Here is a 16,494-nt window from a genome sequence, read left to right as displayed (position 1 = left end):
AAATCTGACTGGAGCCTGTCCTTCCTGTGATCCTGGTTGTGTCAGAACTCCTCAGAGCCAAGCTGTCTGTGGGATCCTGTGATTCTGGAATCCTGGGATCCTGGGCTTGTTAGATCACCTGGGAATGTGGCTTTCTCTGTGTGTTGTGGAATTGACTGCAGAACTTGTGCCCAAGGTCTGCTCAGAACACTAACCCAGACAGATTGGAAGTAACCAGAGTCACTGGGCTGGTGGAGTTCCTTTGTGCCTGGTCTCGCTGGTCCCAGTTAGTCCCAGTGTTGGGACAGATGTTGGTTCCTGCTCAACTCTGATCCTGGGTGTGTCAGAACACCTGCAAGTGGAGCTTCTTCTGGGTGTTGTGGGACTGGCTACAGAGCTTGAGCCCAAGGTCTGCTGTGGACCCCAGCCCAGACAGACTGGAAGGCCCAAATATCATTTTCAAACTCAAAATTTTCTCATTGGTTTTCCTGTCTTCTTACAAGTCATACATGTGGAAAACATTTTATATATCTTCCTTTTCTTAGAAGAAATGAAGACTTGCATTCTTCTAGTAGTTATGAGTTCATGAGACCAAATTGTCCCCATGTCACCTGCCAAGAAATGATTTACCAAGAAGTATTTGGTAGGCTTCACTTCCCTCATGACCTAATTTACATACAACCTTTGGAAAGAACTCTTAATGTCACCGTGTCTTATCTTCCCTGTGCAATCTTTTTTGCCCACAAAGCTCATCACTCACAGATAAATTGGAGAATTAGCTGGAAGGTTGTGATTGAGTAAAGAAAAGGGAACTAACTAGCCACAGTCTCTGAACTGTTGTCCTTAAACCAAATATCTCTTTGTTTGAGGTAGGCCAAGGGGGCACCCAGAGAGGAGGTATCCTTCTCTGTGTGTGTGTGTGTGTATCTTCCATATGCCAACAGTTTCCCTGTCCTAGTATTTTCCAATTTTATTTATTGATTGATTTATTTAATCAATTTATATGTTACATCTATCTATCTATCTATCTATCTATCTATCTATCTATCTATCTAACTCTGGGTGGTCTCTCACGGTTATATTTTATGACCCTGTTGAATCAGATTTTAGAAATAGATAAAAGGGAATGTCATTCCTTAATTAGGACCCTGGGCGGATAGAAATGTTTCTCAGAATTAGAAGACTGTCCAACTGAGCCCTGGTTGTTTTTATTTGCTGCCTCAGGTACCGTGCTTATCTTTCATAAAAGGTTCTTGTTTATCTTTCATAAAATGTTCATCTTCTCAAGAGTTCAAGTTGTATACTTTACCTTATCATTTCTTCTTTGTTCTGGTGAGTATTTTTTTTTTTTTAGTCCAAATGAGAACTTTAACATATTCTAAAATATTCAGGGAGGGAAAGGCTCTGAGTGAATGAGCTTGTCCTAACGGGGCTGCGATCGTTAAACTGGTCATGTTACAAATGCCTCTCGAAAATTACAACAGTGGTTTGCTTTGGCTTTTGCTTTTCTTGAGCACCCAAGTAACAGGTTTATTTTTCCCCTATTTTGTTTTCCAATACTAACTATTCTACCCTAGAGAGGTTTAAAGAGAGTGGTGGATTAGAACGGGCTGTGTGCATGTTCAGTCTTTGCTCATCTGTAACTCCAGATTGCTAATTAAATCCTGCTCTTGTTAAATGCAAAGCTGCGGAAGGAATAGTGTCTTTAAACACACCCTAGATGTCAAGGGCTACTTTAGGAAATGATTTATCTTCCTTCAAGTTCAAGATTGGCTATGTATTTCAAAATGAGGCGTTTATGAAACATTACCTGGAATCTTGAAATTGCAGCTGATGAGCTTTTTCCAACTTAAGTGAATACATGAAAGATATTTTGAACTCTGAGGCCAGCATACTTCACTTAAAATTTTCATATAAAGTTAATATATCCAAGAACTATTAACAAATGCAGTATGATAATACTTATATAGGAGAGTAGCATATGATACTACTTTTACAGTTATATATATTTGAAAATTAGAATTGTCTAGATTTGTAGGTATTTTTTATTTAATTTTTTACTATTGCCAAAAAATTACCATTTATTACTTACAGCAGCAGGCAATTTACATCAATATCCACTTTACATCAATATCCACTACATTTAGATGTAGGTACTTCTCACCAAAGATAACATGGTCAAGGTTGTTTTTATATATTTTATCTGTTCATCTTTGATTTGTTTTCAGGAAGTCACCTTGTAAGAAGAGCATTTTACAAACATATGGTAAGTTACTGCTATTTTATATGGAAATTGAAAAAGTTAAGTTTTTTTTTCATAAATTGAGCAACTTAATGTAAAGATTAGCAAAAAAAAAATCCTCCTTAAAAGTTTTAGTATATGTGCTGCCAAAGTGAGCACAAACTCCTTAAAAGTTAAAAATAGTTTATTTTATTACAATAAGTCCAAAATATGAATCCTAAATGCAAGACAACTTGCATTGATACAAGAGGAGAAAATCAATATTTTAATCCCAAGTTCCAGCCATTGGCAATCAGATGTGTAGTTCGATATCTGTAGAGAGCAATAGGGACAGTACAATGGTCAATTTTCCATTAAAAATGATAGCTTTCATATACTCACATAGTAGATGCTCTATAAATTTGAAAATAAATGAATTGTTCTTTTAAATATCACTATATCTGTATATCTGTAATACATATATGTGTTACCAGGATATGTAAAGAGTGAGCAACATGTGTATAACATATATTGTAAATCACAAAAATATTTTTGTGTAAATTTCAGAAGAAATTAATATCTGAAATTGAAAATATGTGTTTATGAATATGCACATAAATGAGATGCATTGTCATGCACACACAGTAAATATGTGCATTGAATTAAAGAGGAATTTTAGAAAAATAAGTAGAAAATTCAATTTGGTGATGGGGATGAAGGGAATGTTGTCTAATAGAGAAGTTCACTGATGTTATAATGTGAGCTAGCTGCTTTTCAAGATCATATTATGCCAGCTGTATAGTGTTTTTATTAGTATAAACTTTACAAACTAAAAACATGGTAATTGTTTTCACATGGTTTACTGTGTTCTATGTACTTTACATTTATTTGTAGATTATATTTAACCATTGTATGGCATTACATATTAAGAGTGAAGAACATTTCATTCAATAACCCATTGTCTTATACATTTATGTTGTCTTTGGTTTTTTCAGGTAATATGTAGAGGATTTAGACCTATAGGAATGTGTACCAGAGAGTATTTTCCAGTCTGTGCAACCAATGGGCGTACTTATTTCAACAAATGCACTTTCTGTTTAGCATACAGGTAAAAAGACAATACTAAATGCAAGTTCTTCCTAAGTAATGAAGACTTAGTAACAAAATCTTAGGTTTGTGTTATTGAGGTTCCATCCTCATAATAGAAAACGTGTCCCTACCAAATCAATGTAATGTAAAAGACAAAGAAACATGTGTACTCCCCTTTAATACTGTGATTTCTGAAAGTAGCTTTTGCATTTGGAACCTAAGACTATAAAATTGTGCTGAACCTGTACAAATATACAGATCAATTACCTTAATTTTACTTATTAGAAACTATGAATTGTAGACATACCCAACATGAGATCAACCCAAAGCCTTGATGCTCAGTAGATCTCTGATACAGGATGCAATCTATCATGCTAGAAAGAGTCCTAGTGGTAGGGTTGACTTACCTTCTGAACTCCATTAAAGATTCTAGACTACAGGATATTCTAAGATATCTCCATTCAGTACCCTGTCCTTTCTACTCCTAAGGACTCTGAGTTTGGATAGCTGTGTTTCTCAAGACCTACTAATAATCTGCAATTCTTTCCTTTTGGAGTCCAGAAAAGCTCCATGGCTAAGGAAGGCAAAGCCAAGGCATTAGAATGGTTCCCTACAGCCTCAGCTGGAAGTATACAGAGGCCAGGAGCAGTGAGGAGTTATTTGCTCAGAAGAAATTAATGTCCTTCATTCAGTCTTCCCCCAGTGAAAATCACATAGAATACTTCCCAAAGAATTTGATGTAGTTTTCCAATAATTTCTTTACATTATTTTATCTCCTTTATTTTTTTCTCTACAGAGAAAATGGTGGTTCATTTACTATGTCACATTTTGGCAAATGCTGATATTTGCATGGAGCTATGTATTCCTATGGGTCTTACTATGATGATGGCTTTGCACTGAAGTCTACAGTGAATTGGAGATTTTATCATTAGGTCTTCATAGCCCAAGAAGACTGAGTGAACCTCTGTGTAGGATACACAATAGAAGGCTGGACTCTTGCGGTTCTTTTCACTTCTAAGATCCTTGAATTTCTAGGTTGTAACTTCTATGGTCAGTTACTTAACAATATTTAATAACCCAGCATTAAGTTTACATTTGGTATATTGAGAACTTAAAGCAATCAATGATTAATAAAATCTTTAATTATACTCTCATCAAGATAATCTTTTGAGGGAATAGAAAGATGGTCCAGTGGTTTGTGAAGCTTGTTGATCTTGGAGAGAGCTCATTTGGTTGCCAGCATCCATGTCCAGTGGCTTATAAGCTGCAGCCCCAGGGAGATCCCATATCATCTTCTGGCCTGTGTGTACACCTGTATAGATCTGTTATGCATGTGTGCACATGTGCACACACATATAAATATAAAAAATCATTTAAGAATAATGTCCTTTGTTTCTAAGAGATAACACAAAAACATACTTTTGACAAATACATATGATAATAATTGAAGTAAAGTGTGGATTTTCATTTAAGAATGACTTTCTCTGGATATAACTCTGATCTTCATAAGCTGAACTTTTTTGGCTTGACCTTGCAACCAAGTTAACTGTATTCATTGAGACAATTTAATCTTAAGCCATACTCCTTCTCTCCACATTGTGACCCTTCCATGCCCCAGACACACAATGAGAATCAATACTAGTAATAGAGATTGAAATAAAGAAACTCATGTTTTCCTCAGCTGAAATCACCAGGAAGAGGTAGAATATACAGAAAATTGCTACTAGTGAATTCAAAAGGCATTGTGAGTGTTTGCTTATTCAATACATTAGGCACTGTAAAAAGGCAAAATCAAAAATTCAAGCAAGCAAAAACTTAAAGACAATTCTTGATCTTAGAGTATGGCTATGGGTGTTCTGTTCAGGAAATTTTCCCCTGTTCCTACGTGCTCCTGGCTCTTCCCCACTTTCTTTTCTGCCATGGACTGGGTTTGCTGCAAGGACCTCTTGTTCTTCGGAATGAGACTTCTGGTCAGGTGGGCAAAAAATTAGGTGAGTGACAAGCAGAGTTGACACAAGGAAGTGCAGAATCTGAGTGTATTTCTTTAAAATGGCATCAGACTTTTATAGTCATTACAAAAGAGAAATGAAAAATCTGGCGGCTCAACGGTTGAGGTACATCTGAGGCCACCTGAAACACACTGGGTCTAAAGCAGCCACCTCTTCTGGACAGGCGTTGGACTCCACCCCCTCCCCAACCCCCCAGGCCCGAGTGCTCTGGGCCTGGGGGGCTGCGGACTGTATGAGGCTCAAAGCTCAAATACCCTGTCCCAAATGCTCGAAATCTCGAATATGAATGTATGGAGTCTGTGCACAAAGTGAAAACCAGGCTTATATAGTATACAGAAAACAGGGCGAATGACAAAAGTCATGTAGGCAGGTGGGGGCCACATTAAGGTCAGTAAGATCAGACAGCAAGACAGAAGTCACATAGGCAAGTGACAGTCACATGAAGGTCGGTAAGATCAGGCATCCAGGTGCAAAGCAGAAGAGCAGTGGTGCCCTTCCCGCTGGGGTTATCTTGGCAATCCCAAGCTAATTCTCTGGGTCTGTTGGAGACAAGCACCAGGAAGTCCCAATCTAGCAGTTCCTGAGACTGCCCTTAAGTGAGGGAAACCCTTCAATTACTCTCTGGTATGTAAAACAATTCTGTCTTCTGTGGGACTTCTCTGAGAAGTCTAACTATGTTTACAGTTAGCAATAATGCCTGACCTCTATTCCTAACTTTGAGGAAGCTCTGTCTGATAAGGCAGCTTCCTTGTGAGAATTTCCAAGCTAATGACAGCTTGGTAAATTAGGATATATTGGAGTGCTGTGCTGGCCAGGGAACAATGTTTAATCTTCTTAGTTTTAACTATTTACAAATCATTTCTTGGGGCAACTTTATACCTGAATAAGAAGGCATGTTGAGTATTGAAAAGACTAATCTGGAACACGTCTGAGTTAGGAGATGCCAGAGACTGACTGAATACCCAGGAGGCAAACTCTCTTTAAAGCTGTACACCTCTGGTCCGTGATCAGGCCTTCAAGCCTGACACTGCAGACTTTACTGGAGTAGACAAGTAGGCATGGCACTTTTCTATTAGTTTCAGTGTATCTGCTTTTAGGTGGAGGTCCTTGATCCACGTGGACTTGAGCTTTGTAGGCTCTAAGATCAAGAATTGACAAATGAGACCTCATAAAATTACAAAGCTTCTGTAAAACAAAGGATACTGTTAATAGGACAAAACAGCAATCAACAGTTTGGGAAATGATCTTTACCAATCCTATATCCTATAGAGGGCTAATATCCAATATATACAAAGAACTTAAGAAGTTAGAATCCAGAGAATCAAGTAACCCTATTAAAAATGGGGTACAGAGTTAAACTGAGGAATACCAAATGGCTGAGAAGCACCTAAAGAAATTTTCAACATCCTTAGTCATCAGGGAATTGCAAATTAAAGCAACCCTGAGATTCCACCTTACATTAGTCACAATGGCTAAGATCAAAAACTCAGATGACAGCAGATGCTGGTGAGGTTGTCAAGAAAGAGGAACACTCCTTCATTGCTGATGGAAGTGGAAGCTGGTATAACTACTCTGGAAATCAGTTTGGAGGTTCCTCAGGAAACTGGACATAGTACTACCAGAGGACCCAGCTATACCACTCCTGAGCATATACCCAGAAGATGCTCCAACATGTAATAAGGACACACACTCCACTATGTTCATAGCAGCCTTATTTATAATATCCAGAAACTGGAAACAACCCACATGCCCCTCAACAGAAGAATGGATACAGAAAATGTAGTACATCCACACAATGGAGTACTACCAGCTATTAAAAACAATGAATTTATGAAATTCTTAGGGAAATGGAATGATCTGGAGAATATCATCCTGAGTGAGGTAACCCAGTCACAAAAGAACACACATGACATGCACTCTCTGTTAAGTGGATATTACTCCAGAATCTCAGAATACCCAAAATACAATCCATAAACCACACGAAACTCAAGAAGAATGAAGACCAAATTGTAGATGCTTCGTTTCTTCTTAGATGGGGGAACAAAATACCCATTTAAGGAGTTACAGAGACAAACTATGGAGCAGGGACTGAAAGAAGGACAATCCAGAGACTGCTTCACCTGGGAATCCTTTCCTTATTCAGTCATCAAACCCAGACACTATTGTGGATGTCAGCCTGCTACAGCTGTCTCCTGAGAGGCTCTGACAGTGCCTGACTAATACAGAAGTAGAGACTCACAACCATCCATTGGACTGAGCACAGGGTCCCCAATGAAGGAGCTAGAGAAGGGACCCAAGAAGCTGAAGGGTTTGCAATCCTTTAGGATGAACAACAATATGAACTAACTAGTACCCTCTGAGCCCCCAGGGACTAAACCATCAACCAAAGAGTACACATGGTGGGACTAATGGCTCCAGCTGCATATGTATAGCAGAGGATGGCCTAGTCAGTCATCAATGGGAGGGGAGGACCTTGGTCCTGTGAAGGTTTATGCCCCAGTGTAGGGGAATTCCAGGGCCAGGAGGTGGGAGAGGGTGGATTGGTGAGCAGGGGGAGGGGAGAGGAAACAGGGTTTGTTTTCATTTTTGTTTTTGACATTTTGTCAGATGGGTAACTAGGAGAAGAGATATCATTTGAAATTGAAATAAAGAAAAATCTATTAAAAAGAGTGTTTTGGAAAAAAAAAGAAAGACAAAAGAGTCCCCATTCCTTCCTTAAACCATATTTTATGTCCTGTTACATACATAAACATTGTTTTATGAAATAAATAGGGACCATTGGCCTTTGCTGGGGAGAGATCACAGATACAGAAGTAGAAAAATCAAATTGGGTTTGCTCTTGATAGAAATTACACAAAGAGGATGAGTCCATTTTTTAATATAGCACAAGCAAGTTTGCTGCTCGGTAGAAGGAGGGGCCCCTTTTTCCTGAGTTCAGCGATTCAACCTAGAAAAAGTCTCTGGCAAGGAGGAATTTGGCTGTGCAAATCAGTAAGCTTTTACTGAGACTACTTTTTTTTTTATATATAATTTAAACTATAGTTTAGATATTTTGAAAGTGAATCATAGGGAATAAATAAAACATTTAAAAGTCTACCGTTAATCATCTACCTACAAGGAAAACACAATTCTAATAAAGAATGCTATTTCATATCCTCTTGGGTCTGAGTTACCTCACTCAGGATGATATTTTCTGGTTCCATCCATTTGCCTGCAAAATTCATGATGTTCTTAATAGCTGAATATACAATTCCATTGTGTAAATGAACCACATTTTCTGCATTCTTTCTCCAGTTGAGGGACATCTAGATTGTTTCCAGTTTCTGGCTATTGTGAATAAAGCTGCTATGAACATAGTGAAGCATCTGTCCTTGTGGATGGTGCAGCATCTTTTGGGTATATATCCAAGTACATGGTCTGCAAGTGTACTCTCTGATAAGTGGATATTAGCTATAAGGTACAGAATACCCTTGATATACCCCACAGACCCACAAAAATTAAACAGGAAGGAAGGTCTAGGTGAGGATGCTTGAATCACACTTAGAAGGGGAACAAAATAGTCATAGGAGGCAGAAGGAGGGAGAGAAGTGGATGGGAGAGTGGAGGGCAAGAGAAATGGAGAGTCAGGATCAGGTGTGCAGAGAGATAGGAGAGAGACCCAGAAGGCCAGGAGAATGAATGGAAATCTGCAGCTGCTGTGGGTGCAAGGGTGTGTGGGGGGGAATCTTTAGCCCAGAGACCTGAGCCAGTGGAGACTCCCAGGAGTCAATGTGGGTGATCTTAGTCAAGATGCATAACAATGGTGACATGGAACCTGAAAAGTCACCTCTTATAGCCAGACAGGCAGGACCCCCAGTGGAGGAATAAGGACATCAACCCACCCACAAAACTTTCCACCCCAAATTTGTACCGTCTAAAAGAAATGCAGGGACAAAGATGGAGCAGAGACCAAAGAAGTGGCCAACCAAAACCTGTCCAACTTGAATCCCTTCCTATAGGCTAACACTAATCCATGATATTATTAATGATACTATGTTAATACTCCCAGACAGGAGTCTAGCATAACTATCCTCTGATAGGCTCTACATAGCAGCTGACTGAAACAGAAACAGATATCCACAGCCAAACATTGTACAGAAGTTGGGGATTCTTATGGAAGAGTTGGGGGAAGGATTGAGGACCCTAGGTGGTATGAGAACCTCACAGGAGGACCAACAGAGTGAAATAACCAGGACCTCTGAGAGCTCCCAGAGATTAAGCCACCAACCAAAGTATACACACAGGCTTGAACAAGGCTCCCAGCACACATATAGCAGATGTGCAGATCAGTTTCCATGTGGGCCCCCAACAGCTGGGTCAGAGGGTATCTCTAAAGCCTTACTATGGTATCCATTCTCCAACAGGGATTCCTTGATTGGCCTGAGTGAGAGAAGATACACATAACAGACTTGATGCACCAGGTAGGGGGATACCAGAGAAGCCTAACCCTGTCAGCGGAGAAGGAAAGGGGGTACATGGGGGGAGTCTTTGCAAGGAAGTCACCAGGAGGGGGCATTGAATGATGTAAATAAATTATTTTTTTAAAAGAATGCTATTTTATTTTAAAAAACCTGCAAATGCCATTCTAATAATTATATCTCATGGAGTTGGCCAATGGATATGATTCAATGATTTGTTCTTAGTAAGTAAACTTAAGTATATAGTATAGCTACTAGCACAACTGCTTGTAGACCACTTACGTCATTCAAGCATGTCTCTTTTTAAATTTTTATTTTATATATCATACATTCATCTCATACATTCATCCCAACCATAACCCTCCCCCGACCTCCTCACAGACCTTCCTTTCCCCTAGATCTATTGTTCCTCTGTTTTCCTTCAAAAATAGCAGACCTCCCAGGCATATCAACCAAACTCAGCATAAGAAGATACAAAAAGACTAGGCATACCCTCATATCAAGTCTGGATGAAGCAACCCAGTAGGAGGAAAAAGGTCCCATGGTCAGGCAAAAGAGTCAGAGATACCTTCACTCCCATTGCTGGGAATCAAGCAAAGACCCCAGGGTAAACAACCACAGATACAGAGGGCCTAGTGCAGACCCTCGCAGACCCATGACAGAAGCTTCAGTTTCCATGAGCCCCTATGAGCCCTGCTTAGTGGATTCTGTGGGCTCTGTTCTTCTGGTGTCTTTGAACCTCTGACTTCTACCATCCTTCCTCTTTATTTCCTGCTAAGTTCTCAAAGCTTCACATAACCTTTGGCTATGGGTCTCTTTATCTACTCCCATCAGCAGCTGGATTAATCCTCCCTGATGATGATTTGGGGTAGGCTCCAAATCTATGAGTATAGTAGAATATCATTAAGAATCATTTCATTGACTTTTTTCTTTTTTGGCCTGCCTTCTTGGTTCTATCTTAGGTCTCTGAGACATTCAGCTTCTGGATCCTTGCCATCTACACAGTGTCACAGATGGGATCCCATTCTTGGTATTGGTCTCAGGTTAGACCACTCTTTGGTTGTCTCTGAGCCACCATTGCCCCAGTGTACTTTGCAGGCAGGGCATATTGTGGCTCATAGATTTTGTGGCTTGTTTGGTGTCCCAGTCACACCAATGAGAGCCTAATATGGTTATAGAAGATAGCTGGTTTAGGCTTCATATCCTCCATTATTAGGAATCCTAGTTAGATTTCCATAATGTCCCATAAATGCCCACCTATTTCAATTCTCTCTTTCTCTCTGTCTGGCCCCCAACTTTACCCCTCTACTTTCCATTTCACCTGCCCCCTGTCCACCCACAAAATATGTTTTATTTTTCTTTCCCAGGGAGATCCATCTCTTACATTTGTGTCTGGTCATGCCTTTCCAGCCCTAACTGTAGGCTCTATGTTTTTTCTCCACTTCATTGCCCTTTTTGATGTTTTGTATCAATATAATTAAGCAGAATGTCTTTTCTATCTACTTTCTTCACTCAGGATTACTCTTTGTGGTTCAGTCACATTATGAATTAGTATTTCAAAGGAATGCATCATCTTGAACTGGTAATTAAAATTTTAAAATACACCAATGTTTATAGTCACTCTTGTGATTAGATATATTCAAGATGTACAATATGGTGGTTGTGTGACATTTTGTAACGATTACTACAACCTAATTCATGCATCTGTCATCATACGTGTTCTACATAGGAGAAATAAAAATTTTTCTCTTGTTACAGAAACTTTGTATCTTCTTTTTAATAGCTTTCCCTCATCCCCAAACCCCAGGTACTGGGAACCATCATTCTATCATCTGATCCTGTGATTATAACTTTTTTAGGGTCCATGTATGTGTGAGATAATATAGTTATACATCTGCCCCACTTAGCATCAGGTCATCTGAGGTCATCCATGCTCTCATACATGACATGATTTCCTTATTTTTATGGTTGAGTAATATCCAGTTATGAATATGTAATTCATATTTTATTCACATATTACTGTAGTCTCTTGGTTATCTTTCTGTAGTGGTTATTATAAATAATGTTGCAATGAACATGGGAGAGTAGCTATCTCTATAAAATCTTACACTGGAATTGTTTGATCAGATGGGCTTTTGGTTTCTAGTTCTGAGGAAACTATAAAGTTTTTCTCTATGACTACATTACTTTCCATTCTTCCCAACAGTGCAGTGCATAGATTCTTTTTCTTCCTATGACACTAGTCAAATGCTCTGTCCTTGACCTATACTGCCATATCCATTCTTACGTATCTTGAGTATTAGTTCCTCATCAAGTACATAGTTTGTAACTCTTTCTCCTTTCATGGTTTGATTTTTAATTTTTGTTGGTTGTTTCTTTGTTGTTCAGAAGCTTAATTCTTTTTTCTTTTATGTTTGACTTTAACCCTTTCCTTTCATCTCCACAAGTCCTCTCACACATCCCTTCATTCCCATTTTCAAATTCATGATTTTTTTCATTAATTGTTGTTGTGTAAATACTAGATACATATATATCCCCAAAATATAAGATGATTATTCTGTATGATGTTTTCAGATCTGATCAGTTGTTTTATCACTCTCTCTCTCTCTCTCTCTCTCTCTCTCTCTCTCTCTCTTACACACATGTTTTCAGGTCTGACCAGTTGCTTTCCATCTGTCTGTCTGTCTGTCTATCGGTCTGTCTATCTATCTATCTATCTATCTATCTATCTATCTATCTATCTATCTATCTATCTATCTTATCTATCATCTATAATACACACCCATATGTTTTCAGGTCTGACTAGTTGTTATTTAATAAGGAATTGGTATGTGCTTCCTTGAGAAAAATACTTTTTCTCACTGTCAGTATTCCTTAGTTTACTTTCACTCTTTGGGTAGGTTTGTCCACTTTGGCATGTTTATAGTAGTCCTAATGCAGCTCATGTTTAGGTTGTCAAGTTGGTAGGACTTTATGAGTATAGCTTCTGATATTACTAGAAGACACGGTCTCACAACAAATTCTTAAAATCTTTCTGCCCCCTCCTCGCCAATGTTCCCTGAGCCTTAGGTATGGGATTTGTTTTATAGATACATCCATTGAGACTAGGCTCCACAACTCTGGATTTTGATTGGTAATGTTTTTCTGTAACCATTTCTGTCTTTTGTCAAGAGAATCTTCCTTGATAAGTGTTAAGGACTTCACTTCTCTGTGGGTATAAGAATCTTAGGGTCTAAGAATCGCTGAGGGAAGACCCAGGAGTCAAATAGTATGCAAAGACCAAGAGGGTTTATTCTGCAGAAATTACCAGCAAGGGTCAACTATCCACCAAAATGCTTACAGACAGAAGGGTTCCTAGGCCTCTTTATGCAGGGCTAGGGGAATTTTCCAGAAGGACTAGATTACCTCTAATATAATTGGTAGGGGCAACGCATTGACATTGGTACAATTTTTGATTGGTTGTAATGTTAGGTTCTCTATATTTAGTGAGACCTTGAAGAATTTGAGAAACCAGCTCTGTTCTGGCCTTGTTATCTCCTGGAGCTAGATGTCCTAGGAGCTGATATGGCTCCAGACTTATCCTACCTATGTCAGGGCCAACATTGATTAAAGACCCATTGTCAGTGGCTCCCTCTAAGAAGCCCAGTATGCTTCCCAGGGAATTGAAAAAAATGTTTTTCCCAAGGTTTTTTGACTTCTCAAGACCAGAAAATGAATGTAGTTAGAGATTGTGCTGTTTTAGTAAAGTGGTACTTGTAAATTCTCCTCCAAGATCTGTGAGTTCTTTAGTCCTGAGTATTTGGTTAGATTTTTAGTATTAGGTATGATTTACGTCTTGTTGAGTGTGTGTTAAATCTAATTAGAGAGCTAGTCTCATTCTCTCTCTCTCTCTCTCTCTCTCTCTCTCTCTCTCTCTCTCTCTCTCTCTCTCTGTGTGTGTGTGTGTGTGTGTGTGTGTGAATTTTCTCTTTACTTTTCGTTCTCACCAGCTCTTAATGTTAACTGAGTTCTGAGTTTTTTGCTGTCCCCAGGGAGGGCCAACTCAAATGGAGAAAAGTCTGTTGAGTAATTTCTCTAATTATACCCTCTTAGTGCTAACCTCTGTCTACTGCTTTCAGCACTGACTCTGATTGCCAATGCCACACCTTACTGCCTGCCTCAGTTTACTCTGTGGTATCAAAGCAGATTTTTGACATCATTTGTTGATGTCAAAAACAGGAGATGTTGTGTCTACTTATGGAGCTTTGTGTGCTTGAACAAAGTACTGGTGTGAGTCTCATATTTATGTTTATGGTACTATGGTTTTCATTCTCCCTAAAATCCTGGGGTAGGACTTCCTTCTTTAAAACTAGAACAAAGTGGAGATGAGAATAATATAGTCTCATGACAGAAATATTGTGAATATCCAGATCTATTTAGAAAAATAACTATGGAAATATTCAACATATTTTTACAAGTAATTTTTTTGATTAATTTACTTTTATTTTATGCTTCTTCATGTCTTATCTGCATGTATGTCTTTCTACCATATGTGTACCTGGTGCCAGTGCAGGTCCGAAGAGTGATCTGGAGTTACAGATACAGCTGTCATTTGTAGGTGCTAGGAATCAAACCCAGGTCTTTTGCATGAGCAATCAGTGTTCTTAACATACGAGACATCTCACTATCCCTTTATCCCCTTAAGAGGCAGGGCCCAGGACCCCTTGAGCTAGAACTGACCTGAATGCCCACTCCTCAGTACTAGATTTCATGCTACTAGGAGCCATGCAAACTTCTCACAAAGGGAATAATTGTACCAATTTCCCTAGGAACAATATCAACAACCAGTTAACTGATAACTCTATGAATGCAGTAGTGGCACAAATACCTTGGTGGTAGCTAATAGCTCACTAATTGGAGAATCTTGGAGCTGGAGCGTCATAAGGAGATCTCTGGCATATTTATTTGAATCACAACCTTCAGGGTGTACGGAAGACCTTCAAGTCTGACCAGATAAGGATATCTCCCTAAAAGCAGGAGGGGCAGTATGCTCAGGATGTTCCTGGGGAAATGTTGGAAGCAGTACTCCTGGAGGAAGGCATAAGTGAATCATAAGGAATTTCCCACTAAACCAATCTCCCCAAGTTGTACAAATACTAAAAAAGCACGCAACAGGCAGAGATCAAGACCAAAATGTACAGCACCATGGTGATTGTATCACATGGCTCAGCTTTGCTGGACCTTTGTCTAGTAGCTGTACTGACTTTTTGACTGTTCCCATTAGGTATGGCTCTGCCAATAGCAGTATTAAGTATGACTACATTTAAGATAGTTAAGATTTAACTATCACATTTAATATATGTTGCCCAAATAGTTACAATTGAAAGGCAGGGTGAGTTAAAATATTTTAAGGCAAGCGATAAATAATGGTTTTCAGAAAAGCATATAAAGGCTGGAGGGATGGCTCAGTGGTTAAGAGCACTGAGTGCTCTTCTGAAGTTCCTGAGTTCAAATCCCAGAAACCACATGGTGGCTCACAACCATCTGTAATGAGATCTGACACCCTCTTCGTGTGGGTCTGAAGACAGCTACAGTGTACTTATATATAATAATAAATAAATCTTTGGGCTGGAGCGAGCAGGGCCAGAGCAAACAGGGCTGGAGAGAGCAGAGGTCCTGCGTTCAATTTCTAGCAATCACATGATAGCTCACAACCATCTGTACAGCTACAGTGTACTCATAGACATAAAATAAAGAAAGAAAGAAAGAAAGAAAAGCACATAATACCAAAGTCAGAGCATCAAAATAAAGAGATGTGGAAATATATGGATATATAAGTAGAAGGAAGGTGGTTGTAGTGATGATATTGCCATCAAAGAAAGTTGGTCTCAGAAGTGGGTTTCGTACTTGTTCTGGTGCCTTTAATTTGATTGCATTGTACTACTCTGCAAAGCTGAAATGCCATCATGGATGTAATAGCAGGTGTATCATGTTAGTGTTCTTGTAAAAGTGTAATAATTACCTGTTTAGAGGAGAATGTTGCTAGAATTTTATAATTTGTTATGTCAAAACATTTCAACTTGATTGCATTTTTCATATGCAGAAAGATCGCTGCAGAAGAGGAGGCAGAAAGTTTGTAAGAGATCGAAGGGATAGAAGACACCAATTAGACAAGGTCATCTAAACACAACAGGAGTGATAGCACATATGAATGTGCCTGACTGTGGCAAGGATGCACAGGGTCTGGATGGATTTTGGCTTGATTAAGTTCCAGAGCTGATAGAGGAAGTAGACCCATACTATATGTCTTCCAATCCATATATATATATTGGATGCCTTGTGATTTATTATGGCCTTGAGTAGTTCTCAGTAATCATTGGTAGTTTTAAATGGACCAGTATTTTGCTTCTTCTGTAAAATATATCTAAGTATGCTATTCTTTTAGATACTACTTTTTCTTCTCCTGCCCTCCCTCAGCTTTTGAGATTATGTCTCATTATGGCTGTACCAGAATGTTCTCTGTACACTACTGCGGTCTCACACAGAGTTCTGCATCTCTAAGGTTGGGATTAAAGTGTGCTCCACTATGCCTGTCCAGCAATTTTTTTCTTAATTTTATTTTTGATTGTTTATTGTGAATAGTGATGTAACCAAATTTTATGTGTTGAATTTGTGTCCTGAAGCTTTTCAAAGTATAGTGATTTATTGTAGTACTTTATGTGTGTGTAACATTTCTTAGGATATTCTTTTTTTTTTTTTT

The 16,494-nt window shown here is 38.8% G+C and overlaps 1 protein-coding gene across 2 annotated transcripts in view; it reads left to right on the top strand.

Moving 5' to 3' along the window:
• Positions 1 to 4,131, top strand: part of LOC116087619 (ovomucoid-like) — a 20,290-nt gene extending 16,159 nt beyond the window's left edge. Inside the window, exons 1-4 of one of the 2 annotated variants that reach the window (XM_031366300.1) lie at positions 1,251 to 1,311; positions 2,208 to 2,245; positions 3,196 to 3,308; positions 4,086 to 4,131. In XM_031366300.1, the coding sequence (XP_031222160.1) occupies positions 1,251 to 1,311; positions 2,208 to 2,245; positions 3,196 to 3,308; positions 4,086 to 4,131 (258 nt within the window). Of the gene's footprint in view, positions 1 to 1,250; positions 1,312 to 2,207; positions 2,246 to 3,195; positions 3,309 to 4,085 lie in introns of those variants that run through there. The other variant, XR_004117515.1, reaches the window with a different exon arrangement.
• The last annotated feature ends 12,363 nt before the right edge of the window (positions 4,132 to 16,494 follow it).

This window comes from Mastomys coucha, unplaced genomic scaffold (genome assembly GCF_008632895.1).
Source record: "Mastomys coucha isolate ucsf_1 unplaced genomic scaffold, UCSF_Mcou_1 pScaffold13, whole genome shotgun sequence".
Taxonomy (NCBI): Eukaryota; Metazoa; Chordata; class Mammalia; order Rodentia; family Muridae; genus Mastomys; species Mastomys coucha.
Note: the sequence above shows the minus strand (reverse complement) of the source record. Positions and strands in the feature narration are given on the sequence as shown.